Here is a 13,254-nt window from a genome sequence, read left to right as displayed (position 1 = left end):
CTTCAAGGAGGCTAGGTGAGCCTAAACCAACAGCTAGGTGGGTTGATATCTTCACATTCTAATAAAACATGTTCCATCATTTCCCTAGCTTCACCGCAGCAAGCACATGTGTCTTTTTTCTTGGTGTACCTCGTTTTATAGCTACGTGGTCTAAGTCATCCTGATCTCGCTTTGAAAAGTAAAAGAGGTTCCCTTTGAGTTATCAGAAATTGCTTCGTTCCTGATTTCTTTTTTACCTCTTAGATAGTTACTCATAGCAGGTTTCTTTTTCACTACCGCCACCCAGGGGATTGCATCAGGCTCTGTGACTTTGCGTTTGACATTCTTTGTTGCCGTATTGCTTACCAAACTGTTAGCATATTTGCTGGTAAGCTTCCTAGTTCTTTTCTTCCGCTGTGAATCAGTGTATTTCCTGTACAAATACCTGAACACTCTCCCAGCCCGTTTACTTCCTTCCATTTTCCTTAGTCGTTCTTCAGCACTATTTTTACTGTGAGCTTCCTTCACTCCAAAACTTGTCCAGCCCGTATCACCCTGCATAGCTTCATTTGTAGTCATCTCATGAGCACCCAATGCGACCTCTGACCTTTGGTTGCCATCCAGTCCTGATTATACCCCCGACTTCAAGCAAACAACCGCATTTCTAAATGGAAGTCCTGGAACCAATATGTCTTTCCACATACCCCGGAGCACCTTGTACCTATTGTATTCCTATAGCACTGTGCGTTTCATTATGACGGCATTTCTCTACCCATTTGGTATTATTGTTTTTTTCCTGTGTCTCCATAGATCTGTTCCCTTAATTTATCCATACTCCAACTAGAGTTACTGAACTAACTAGAGTCACTAACTAGAGTTACTGTTACTGAACATGGCTTCCTCTTGGGGCCATATACAGTTATCTTTAGCTTGGTGTGTTGTGACGTTCTCATTATTCATTCTATTTTTTTTACTGTTTGGATGTGTTTCAACAGCACACTATAACGTACATGTATATGTATGGTATTCTGTAATAAGGTGTAGTACATAATTCACTTCTGAAACACGTTGGTCGTGCCACACACATGAGCCCTTTCTATAGGTATTTTGGCATGCTTTGATGGGATCACACAAATGTATTGCTGATCATGTGATTTTGTTTAATTTCACAATGTCATTTTCTTTCGATGGCCACTCATTCTTCTTTTTCTTTTCTTTTTTTTTCATTCATCTTTCTCCACGGTCTACAACAATGTCATAAAATTAAATTGTTTATACTTTTCTTGAAAATGATTTACATATGTCGAAACATTATAAAGCATACTGCATCATTAAGCTTGGGGATTTCAAAGATTCTCACTTCTTTCACTTGGTTCTATATATTTTTGAAAAGGTCACTTGAACTGTTTGTTTTGTCATCGCCTCCAGAGGAGGTGATGGTTTTGCAAGTTAACATGTAAAGGTTTTTTTTTTTTCCCTTTTTTTTTTTAGGTTATATAGATTTTTCTTTAGAAGAGCTACAGAGTATCGAACGCGCCGTTTTTGCATGGGAGTTATAAGGTGAGGCAGATATACTTTGCTGCTAATAACAGTCTGGGAAGACTAACTGAAATTCATTATTTAACTTCCATATTACAACATTAAGGGGCACTCGCATTGTAATGAGCCCCCTCCCCTCCCCATACCTCCTGTTTTAGAATTTCCAAAATTATGCCTAATTCGAGATATTCATAATCAAATCTCAACCCTCAATCCAGGCAATATATTAAGCCGAATGCAGTGAAGCAGTCCTGCCAGCCCCACTATCATATCGGACAGAAACAGCCCGTGGTGAAAAGCGCAATGGAGTTTGAATCTGAATGTTTTTCCTGACACGCATGTGCTGTGATGTGCTGTATCAATAGTTGCCGCGACATATAAAATCATTCAAACTTCACGTCATGCGCTTCTTCATGGGCGCTGTGGCAGCCTTTGCCGCACTCCCGGCTGCTCTTGGATTATAATATTGCCTAGATTAAGCGTTGAAGTTCTATTTGAGGTATTCCGGGGCTTTACGGTGTCGAAACTGTGACGTGATTATGAGATAACGAATTTTTGTGTAATGTCTTCCCAAACTCGCATTATTAGTGTTAGCAAAGTATGCCAGTCTCGCTTTACAACTCTGCAAAAATGGCACATTTGATATGCTCAGAGCCATTTATAAAAATATGTAGAGTATTAAAAGGCTGGAATTTGTAGGCATGCATCAACTTGCCGTAAGATGGCATTTGTCTGACCTAACGAAAGCAGCTTTTCTCACCATGCTAGTACCCAAACCCTAAGCGTAGTGGCCATGATGACATCAGTGCACGATATCAGCTCCCCATACATTGTGTTGCTTTTTGACAGCGACTGCTTTTCACTAAGTTGTCCCTGTTATCAAGTTGTAACTTGGTGCAAGACGTGTCTGTTGTGTTCTGCTGTTACCTTCCTTGTTTATGCAACTTCTCCACGTGCTAGTACCCCAAGACAGCAGCCATGATGACGTCGATGAATATCTTTTAAAAGCACTCGTACTTGTACTACTGCCTTTCTTTTGTTTTTAGATGTGAAAACAACATATTCTCGCTTGCAGTGTGTGTCGCTTATTGCCCGAGACCTCATTCTGCTGTCATCATTTGCTGTCATCATTTGCTGTCATCAGGAGACATAACAAATGTGATACTCTGACTTGAAGCCCACAAACGTGATTTAGGCTGCAGTTTGTTAAAGGGTCAGTTAATGCAGCATTTCTTGGTTAGCTGTTATACCTTACTGCTCTCTTGAAGCAGCACGACTGGCAGCCTCACGGCTACATTTGCTGTTAGGATCGAGGGAGCTCTCGGGCACTGCTGTCTATATATACATGAGAATGGAGAAATCATTTTTCTTGGCAACCGCTGCACTGAATTCAATAAGGGTTGTTGCATTTAACAGAAAAGGTTAAAATACTGTGATTGTTGGGAGCAAATGTTTTATTTAGGATGTCAGATATTTAAATAAAGATCGTTGAAAATTGTGAAAAAGAGAAAAATGAAACTATGAAGTTTGAAAAACGACGTATGAAAAACGACGTCACAATCCTGTAAACTGCACCTAACAATATATCTGAAATGGACAAAAATGATGTAATATACACCGCTCTGAAATATGCCACTAATATATGTGAGTAAAACTTTTGTAAAACCCTTGTAAACATTGCAACAAATTTACGCAAGCTGTAAATTTAGATATAAAATTTGTCCGCCTTGAATTATTTAATGGGTGCAGTTTACGATGCTGCAATATCTATTCTTGGCACGGAATTACGGATTTGTAAACTTTGTGCTTCTGCGTTTTCGAAACATGCCAATTTTCAGTATTTGTAAAAAATTTACTACGTCCTAAATCAAGATTCTTCTTCCAACCGTCACTTGAATTTAACTTTCTCTCTCAAATGCAGCAATTAAATTTCTTTCAAAATGGTCCAAGGGTTGCCTTATAAACTCATTTCTGTGTTTTACATGTATTTTAACAGGGGCCATTGGGCTTGGTATTGGGCATGCTCAAGCTTCCTCTTAAGTGCAAAGGCTGCCATCGTATGTAAATTAAATGTGAATTAAGTAAGAACAGCTGGCACCATACTTCTTTTGCAAGTTCTTCAAGCGGGCTGCAGGGGTACCATTATTATCTCTCCTTATTAATTATTTATGGTGCTATGTCATGTTCAGACACGTTTGTACTGCTGAAAAGGTCGTGCACCATGACCTCAAAACAGAATGAGAGCTTTGTACCTGCAGTCAAACCTCGTTATAACGAAATGGGATACAGCGAAATAATAGATATAACGAAGTAACTGAAACTCCCCTATGAACTGCCCATAGAGATTCATATCGCAGTACATCAAAATAGTGGATATAAGGAAGTCATGGATATAGGAAAATAATTCTGACTCCCCTTTCAAGTTTGTTATTACAAGGTTTCACTATATATGCTCCTTGCCAGTAATCGAGCGAAAAAAAAAAAAACATTTTTAAGAAGGAGCAGTCATTGCAGTATTGTACGTGTTATGTTTGTGCAGCTAGACGAAGTGCACGATTGGGAATAATACAGATCTGCATTATGCGCCACACCAACATACCTAATGATTACTGCATTTGTTTTTCGGCAGGTGTGTGCCTGTCCACTGCCGAGTGCAAAGCCAAGCCGCTGAGCCTGCTCGGAGGGCTCATGCGGCGCACAGCCTCTCTGGACGCCATCTACTTGTCAGCTCAGTGGCCGCGAGATCTGCACAGCTACTGCGGCCGCCCAATGGTTGACAGGGCCACACAGGCACGTCTTCCATTTTGCATTGTGTGTGTGTGTGTGGTGGTGGTGGGGCTGTATTGCAGCAAACCTATATTTGCACGCACTTCGTTTACATGCAGTAATGAGTTTAACTCATTACTACAAGTAAACAAAGTGTGTGCACTTTTTGGCACTGGTTCGTGAAGCCTGTTGTGTGCTATACATGTGCCTCGAAGGTGTTTTATCACACAGTTTTTCACTCAAAGCCTTCGATAGCTTCCAGTGAGTTGCAATAAATGTTAATTTTCTGCACCTAAGAGGAGCGTCCATTGAAGTTTTTTTCTGCTAGAATTTGTGGCTCATCAAATTTTCGTTTACGGAAATTTAGTGCACTGAAATTGGGTAAGTACAGCATTTAGTGATGAGTATACAAGCATGCATAATCACATTTTATCATGCCGACCTAGCTAAAATAGTTGTCTTATATACCAGTGCGACTTATAATCTAATGTTTTCTTTGGCACTTGTGAAAAGTGCGGGCTGTAACTTATCCAAAAGTGCAACTTATGTGAAGCTCCAGCCACAATACCTAGCATTATGCACATTGCAAAATGACAGTGTAAGTTTGCTTTCTCACATCAATACAGTACTACCACGTCCACCATGAGGAAATATCAAGTTCAAAACAATAACTTTTCCTTTGACATTGTGTGCTGCTTTCCAGTGTCGTTAATCATGACATATTGTGCCAACGAACCCTCAGGAAGGGAAGAAGAAGAAGAAAATGCGTGTCCGTAGGCTGTTGTGATACTCGTGGGTCCATATATTTGATCAATAGAAAAGCACATGCTTTCACGTCAGAACATTTGCCTTGAGAGCAGGAGGAGGAGGAGAGAAATTTGTATGGTGTTTTACTGGTAAAATTATATAAAAGTGGTACGCTCTGTATCAAACTCGCAGCTACTTCTTTGTGTGTTAGATAAAAGGAGCCCGACTGACTTTACTGTATATGTTTTCAAAGGAGTGTATTGAGCAGCTCCATTGAACACCTGTGACCCCTAACTTGGTACGGCTGATGTTGCATCTATTTATTATACAATTACTTTTATTGCTATGCCTTAAGGCAGCCCACCTCGAATTAAGTAAAAAAGGTTGTGCACAGAAGTTCTCCATGGCCAAGTCAAGGGCAAGCCACATCATCATAGCACTGAATGCGCGCCTTTTCTTTTGTCGCCAAATCACTGAAGCAGACTAAAGCATAACAGCATTGGGCTCAGTGAACCAGTCGTCAGGAGGCAGACCACCTTCGAATGTCGAGTGCCAATGCCTACCCATCTGCTGGGGAATAGTTATTTAAATCTGTTTGCTTTGAATGCATACATGGGTCTACGAACTTGACAGAGCCACAAGGGGCAAGTGCATCTATTGTTATCTTGGAGGCAACCTTTCCTAGCCTCACTGACTGGATTCGCAATTGTCTGTATAGATGTCTGTATAATCAGAAGTTCAGAAGACTGGGGTTCCACGAGGATCATTAATTTCTGCCTGCTATCACATGCTGGTTATATATGAATATGCCACTGTGTTCATCATGCAAATTGTTGCATAGTGTAATTGAGGCTACAAGGCTACATATTGAGAGAACTTAATTTTTTTTTTTCTTTTTTGAAATCTTGCAATCTTTTGATGCTAATAGTACATCTATGAGTAGCTTAGCAGCCAATACACATGCTGCAGATGGTTGGGCATGACTTTTTCTGAAGCTCTCTCATCCCAACCAGCTACTGCTTGGACCTGAAGACCAATCACCAGTCTGACAAAGCCTGCCCAACCTCTGTCAAACTCATGTCATGCACGTAGTGGCAGTAAGCTTTATCTTATTGGTTCTCAGCCAAAAACATTCCTTTAAGCAGTCGGCTGTGTTCACTGTCTTGAGTTAAAATTTTTACATCTAAGCAGATTACTGAGTATTTTGACAGTTTTAAAAATGGAGTTAATCCGAAATTAAAATTACCGCGTCACCGATATGAAACATGCATTCTATGAAGCAGTGACTACTTCATCACCTTTTCACAAATACTAGTTTACTGGAGCACATAGTCTTCAACCTCGTTCAGAGATTACAAAATGCCATGTGAATTATTTGTCTGCACTGGGGACATTTCTTTCTGGCAGCAAATTTTTCTGCTAGTCTACTAGTTTTGCACATACAGAAATTTAATGCAAATACTGCGCAGCTTTTTTGAAAAGTATGATGGGGAGGACATACATATAACATAGTGATGAGTGCATCTTGTGGGTACCAAACATGGTTTTATTATTCATGCCATTGTCTCTGTTCTATCCTTCATTGCTTTCTCGTCCTCATGGTTTCATTCTGCTAATGCCTTGTAGTCCTCTCCCCTCATATCATAGCATGGGAACATTCTTTAAAGATGTGTGCTTCAACCCTTACTTGAACTTGTCAACTTTCTTCTATTCCCCCATTGTAGTTGCGTGCAAACTACTGAATATACAAACTTCTTATTGTACCTGTGGTTCTTGGCAGTACAAGGAAATAGGCAGCTTTAGAAATTGCATACCAAATTGACTTTATATCTAAACTTCTAAACTAAATCTAAACTTCATAGTAGGTCCTTTGCATTCTTTTGTACTGCCTTGTATTATTTTGTAAGCCCAGCAGTTTGCATCCCCTAACTTTGGGTGCTCAATATATAAAACACCCTAATAACTATCACATTCTAATGGCAGTTTGCAGATTTCCTAGCAGCTACCACTGGCTGCTCTAACTTACAGTCCTGTTCACTGGTAACAGGACCACACTTTTATGAGCTCTGCAGCTAGTCAGGCTCACTCTCATGAATATGAACATAGACTCAACACAGGTGAATAATTATTGCTTTTCAACTTGCAGACTCCTGATGACTGGAAAGAATTGGAGAGGATAAAATTTGTTCAGAAAAAACCTGCTTTGCCACAGGGTGACTCTCTAGAAATGAAGGTGAGCACTTTTGTTATGGTCATAGCCAATGTCACTTTTCTTGATCATGGGAACTAAACGACAAATGTCGCTTTAGAGCAGTCACAGCTGTCTTTGTGAATTTGCAAAGTTGAAAAGAAAGTTGGCATCTAGCTGGGCTTGAACTTACTCAGTTGTAGGCTTCTCATTCTGAATAAATAATAGCTGCTGGAGACAAATTTGCATGGTCGTGCTACCATACATGTCATTGTGCTCAAGTAAATTTTTTTCTGTAACTAGGCACCAGTAATTAAGCAATACAGTAATTGGAATGACATGTCGTGTGCATTTTTCCTCGCAGATATGCAGATGGAAGCTGTATTATGAGAATTGTCTGACTTACCTTTGCTACAATGTTATGATTGTAATTCTACAGAATGATGTAATCGCCACATGACAGTTTCATTTTATCTTAGGCCACCAACAAGCACACTTGTGCTGTCCTGTGTTATTGCACCTGCTTATTGTAATACAAGATGTTCATCATTGTTGCACAAACTTTCTTGTCCAATTTTTGCGTTTTTCGTGAATGGGTCCCTGAAGCACATCGAATTGAATGTCTCTCACTTGCCATTTTAAAACCTTGCCTACAGAACTTTCTGCCATATTACTATTCCTTTCTTCAAAGAGGTCCTGTCTAGAAGCAGGTGAAGTTCTAAACCAGGATTGAATACTGCATGATCTCCCAATGTCGTACACACGGTACTTTCCCTGGTGCTTGCTGATCTAGTGTTTGAGCAGATGTTGGATCCCTGTGTTGTGGTGGAAGTGTTTTTCTTTCCGTTCTTTTGCAATGTGGCAAGTGTACACTGGTGGCCACAGCAGTTCCATTCACTGTCACTACAACGTTTCATGCATCCCGGTGGTGGGTTTTTACCTCTGTGGTTGGCATAGTAATCTTAATGTCATGTCTGAGTGGCAACTACAGTGCTATTATTAGTGAGCATGAAGCTGCTGGAATTCTTATTCTGCTCCCCTCAATGTTTTGATCTGCAACATTTCACCGGAATCATACCCACCTGGTAGGTGCTCACAATATTGCAATTGTTCACTGAAAACGTCAGACCTGCTCAATGTCATATACAACTGAACCTCAGTATAACAAACATGGATATAATTAATTATTGTAGACAATTAAGGGAATGTAAAGTGTTTCTCACCAACACCCACGCGTAAGGAATCATATTTTTTATCGAATATTGAATATAATGAAGGTATTTTCATGTCACATGCAACTTACTTATAATAGCTTTATAGATATGTACCAATATGTTTGAAGTTGCCGTTCTCAGCAGCCACCTGGCTTGCTCAAGACGCACATGTTGTGCAGTACATTCGTCAGCGGCTACAACGGACGGCTCAGGGTGGGAGGACATCGCCCCGCTGGAGCCCTGTCCAAGGGGACCACCAGCTGGGGCTAGCAGCCTTGTCCCCTCCGCTATCCCCCTCGGTGGCGCCCCCGCCTCCTTCAGGTCCCATCCCCATCCAGGCTAGGCCAGGGCGGACACCTCCGGGAGCTCCCCGCATGCGCAACAGTGTGGAGGGACTGAACCAGGTTCTTTCACATAATATACTTCGCTTGCGTGTTTTTATAATTTGGTTAGAGTTAACAAAGGTTACGAAAGAAAGCAGGTATGTGGCAAAACTATGTTTAAAGGCACACTGTGGAGCAACACTTAGTCAGCTTTTAGAATGGTAAGGCATCCTTTCAAAACTCTGTTTGTGGGAAAAGATTGCTCGCTTAGGCCTGCAGTCCCCACTGGCACTTACGCCCAAATGAGAGGTGACGCTAGTCTCAAATTGAAGGGGCACTTAGTTATCCCTACGTGAATGAATGCGAAAGCATTGCGACCACCACGCAGTGCCTGGGCTCTTGCAAAAGCATTGCAACCACCACGCAATACCTATGCTCTTTCAGTCATCTTAATTTAACTTTGCCTTAATTAACACCAAAGGTTGTGGTTCGAGTGTCTTAATTAACTGTACCTTAATCAACTTAACCTAATTAACACGAAAAGTCGCATGTGTGACTCCCAACAAAGGTAGAGGGCTTGACTCCCAACAAAGGTTGTGGGTTCGAGTGCCTTAATTAACTATATCTTAATTAACCATGACTTAATTAAATTTACCCTAATTTAACACCAAAGGTCTTGGGTTAGATTCCCACCAAAGGTCAAGGGTTCGTAGCCTTTTTGAACCATCGTGTGGTCACGTCAATGCCGGATTTTCCATCTCATGAGCTGTATAATGCTTTCTCATTAAAAGAAGAAAGACACTGTAGTGCCCTTGGTCGGTAGGCTGAATAGTCACACATATCCGCCGACATTAGAAGGTGAGGAAAATAAAAGTGTGCGGTTCGTGGTGGCATGAGTATGGTACAGCCGGCAGAACACTTTCGGGCAACAAAATTGGTTGACATCTATTACTGTGTTCCACCCTTTACAACATAATTTGAAGGTGCAGCGCCATTGATATTGTGTATTTATTTTGCATTCCCTGAACTTTGTAGTGAAAAAATGAATAAATAACTGCACCACACTGGGTACCGCGATATCTATCACAAGGAATTCATGGCTTATTAACGCAGTAAATGTTATTGTCCAAGCATATTTGTGGTTTTGCTCTCTGTATTGTACACTTGGACTACAGGTCTATGAAATACTACATCCCTGCAATTACACAGGTGTACATACACCTGTGTAATTGCAGAGATGTAGTATTGTAGGCCAAGCCTGTAAAAAGAATCTCAAACTTCAGGTTTAGGAGTACAATTCCCATTCCAGAAGTTCATTGCTGCCTGACCTTGGCACCATAGCGTACCAGTTAAATATAGGCATTACAACCATATAAGAAAGCAGTCCAAGGATGGGCCAAGAAAGGAGACAGATGTAGAGCTTCGTTAGTGTCTTCTTTCTTGCCCCATTCATATTTAGTTTTTGCATTACTCCTTACCAACTCGCTCAACTTTGTATCCTAATACAGGCAGTGTTCCTGGGCTGCGGCAAGTTTCACTTTGCAAATGCAACATTTACTCTAAATACTTTTTGTCCCTAGCTGCACAAAGTCAAACATACATGTACGGTATGTTACATACAGACCTGCATACATTGGACTCTGTAATGTGTGTCTGATATCGAGTGTATATTCTACATGTATATGACATGCCTCGTGACAATCGGGACAAAGGTTCACAGTAAAAGAGGGACTTGAAGTGATCAACTGCAGCCAAATGAGGGATGTCTCAGCTCGAGTCAGTGTTTCAGCAAGTCGTCTTGTCAAAAAGTTGAAATGCTGGACCCAGGTGAGACATCCCTTGTTTGACCACCGTTGATAATGTGTGATGAGAAGTGCATCTTGCAGGGTCATTGTTCTTTTTGAATGCACCTTGCTCTCTTTTACAGGAGATACCCTCTTTGTTCTGTAGTACATAATGAAGCAAGCTCTTCTCCTAGATCTTGCACTGGAGCTGTGTAACTAAACTATATTTAATAGATGAAAGGTTCCATAAGGTTGGAAGGTTTTATTTCCTATGCAAAAATATGTCGCAAAATGACCAGGCATACCTGTTTAAGCAGAGTGTATTAGAAGGATTTATGCTCATTCGAATTGTGTACTTTATTTTTAATGCAATTTTTTTACCTCATGTCCTTTAAGGAAATCGAGCGCCTCGTTTTGAAAGGCATCTCTGGATCGGGCACAGAAAATGAAGCTGAATTGGAAAGAGTAAGCAATGATGTTCTCCATTCTGTTTGTAAAACTGTGTTTTGCATAATATATGAAGCATTTATTCAAGTGTTTGAGGTGTCATATTAAAGTAGCAATTTCGTTTCTCACAGATGCACTTTATTTGAATTACCTTGACCTATGCTATTTGTACATTGATCTTGCAGATAATGGCAGCTTGCTCAGGTATTGAACTGTGACTGCTGCACAAATAGTTTATGGCACCTATTCTAACTACTGTATTGTTTACATTATTTCTCAATGCAGTTATGTCCCACCACCTTGTGGAAATTTTTTGCTTGATACAGATTGCTCTCAGTACAGATTGCTCTCGAGCAAATGAATTCGTATTTACTGCTCGAGTCTCACGGGGGGGGGGGGGGGGGGTGCATATTCCAATATTGCTTCCCTTTTGTCTATTTTCTGTGCTCCCCACTGTTGTGATAGCTACATTTAGGCTCCATGCATGGCATGCAGAAATACGAAGAACCTGTTTGTGTTTTTCCTGTACCGTAGGTGATGGGCCCTACACCAGAAGGTCACCGAGCACCCATAGCAGAGCTCTTTCACTACACCTGCAGTGTGGACACCCAGACACCCAGTGGCAGCGATGGCAGCAATGGTTTCGTTGACGGTCCTTCCCGCCATAGCTCTTCTCGTCCTGACAGCCTAGGTAAGATGCTGCCAAAATTACTTGCAGTGTGAGAAACTCGGTTTCCTGTGGAAGTGCGAAGGTGGAACCCCGGCCCTCTCCTTTGTGCCAATGTTGTGCAGTGACACGTGTACTTGTTTTTATCTTTATCGGCTGACCGCTTTTTATCGTCTAACAAATGTTATCGCTCAGCACGGGACATGCCCGCATGTATCGGAAGTTTCTTGAATGTTATTGATGGTTATATCTGCTGCCTGTTGTCGCTGAAGCTTGTGTAATCTGATTGCATGTGTGATGCGAATTGTGTAGAACTTTTTGGAAGACACGCGGGCACCAGCGAGTACTCTGGAAACTTCAATGACTCATGTATAAAAGCCGATGCGCTTATTCACAGATCAGATTTTCGACGATCGCTGACTGTGTTCGCTGCTTTTGTTGAGCTTTGAGTGTAGCCTGTTTTTTCTGGGCACAGGTTCGCCCAATAAAGTTAGTTTCGCCATTCACACTACCATGTCACTACCACGTGTCAGCAGTATGCCCTTCACTTCCCTCTTTTAATAGCTCGGTGCTTAATTTGTGTGGCATTTTCAAGCATTTCCTATCAATCAACTTCATTACTAACAGCTTTGCACTGACATTGGATCAGACTTTCTAGTGTTTGCCTTCGGTGCAATTGCTCAACTATCACTGTGCGCTGATGCCACATTTGTGTGTTTTGTGCAACTTTGGAGAACTGCCACTCGTACATCTGCTTGATTCCTTTCCTTCATTTTGTCTTGTGCCTTTGTTTGACTTCTTTGTTTTCTGTCTGTCTCACACACCACATAGTGCACTGTGAAAACTGTTTTGCCACGCGCTGTTTCTTGTGACACCTGCGTGCCACTGGTGTTCTGATATCACAATTGATTGAAGCAGCAGTTTCCAAGACAATAGCGTCCAAGTTTGAAGCTAGACAAGGTGCTTTCGTTTTCTTCTTAAATTGCTTATGTGCAATTTATTTACGATGCTTCATATTGGCATAAACAACATGATGGGAATCATTTGACATTACAATAGAGATTTGCATTGCTGAGTGTAGGCAAGTGATGTGCATGTGACTGGCTTTCATCAGTAAGAAACAGCTTTGTGTCACAAAAATTCAGATAAAGAATGTCAGAAATGTTATCATGAGCTGTTCTGATATTCTGATATCATGAACCCATGATATTCCACACAATTAAATTTTTGCTGTCATTGCTACAAGGTGGTGCTTGCATGGCCGAATACTACAATGAATAGTATGGCTGGAACTGTCTTGCACAAAAGTACCCTGGCCTTTCATTCCAGAATGTGATAAAAGTGCCTCCCCAGACTTGGAAGTAAGTGGTCACACGAGCAAGCTGGGAACCAGCCCACAAATCAACAAGTTCCTTACTAGGGAGCCCCCCGACGGTTGTGAGAAGGTCAAGATCATTGACGAAGGAAGGTACGTGCACAGCAGGCCGAGAAAAGCGAGTCATCTAGGAAAAATAAGCAAGTGGCTCTTTTTAGATGTTGTGCGTTGTTGCAAATAACTAGATAGTATTCCAGCTTCCCCTCAACATTAGGGTCCTAATGC

The 13,254-nt window shown here is 41.2% G+C and overlaps 1 protein-coding gene across 4 annotated transcripts in view; it reads left to right on the top strand.

The window, feature by feature from the left end:
- Positions 1-13,254, top strand: part of LOC142571428 (protein FAM117B-like) — a 218,886-nt gene that overhangs the window by 188,276 nt on the left and 17,356 nt on the right. For 3 of the 4 annotated variants that reach the window (XM_075679768.1, XM_075679772.1, XM_075679770.1), the window contains exons 2-7: positions 4,148-4,308; positions 7,178-7,264; positions 8,613-8,837; positions 10,937-11,005; positions 11,522-11,678; positions 12,984-13,122. In XM_075679768.1, coding sequence (XP_075535883.1) covers positions 4,148-4,308; positions 7,178-7,264; positions 8,613-8,837; positions 10,937-11,005; positions 11,522-11,678; positions 12,984-13,122 — 838 coding nt within the window. The remainder of the gene's footprint in view (positions 1-4,147; positions 4,309-7,177; positions 7,265-8,612; positions 8,838-10,936; positions 11,006-11,521; positions 11,679-12,983; positions 13,123-13,254) is intronic. The other variant, XM_075679769.1, reaches the window with a different exon arrangement.

Source organism: Dermacentor variabilis, chromosome 2, assembly GCF_050947875.1.
Source record: "Dermacentor variabilis isolate Ectoservices chromosome 2, ASM5094787v1, whole genome shotgun sequence".
NCBI lineage: Eukaryota > Metazoa > Arthropoda > Arachnida > Ixodida > Ixodidae > Dermacentor > Dermacentor variabilis.
Note: the sequence above shows the minus strand (reverse complement) of the source record. Positions and strands in the feature narration are given on the sequence as shown.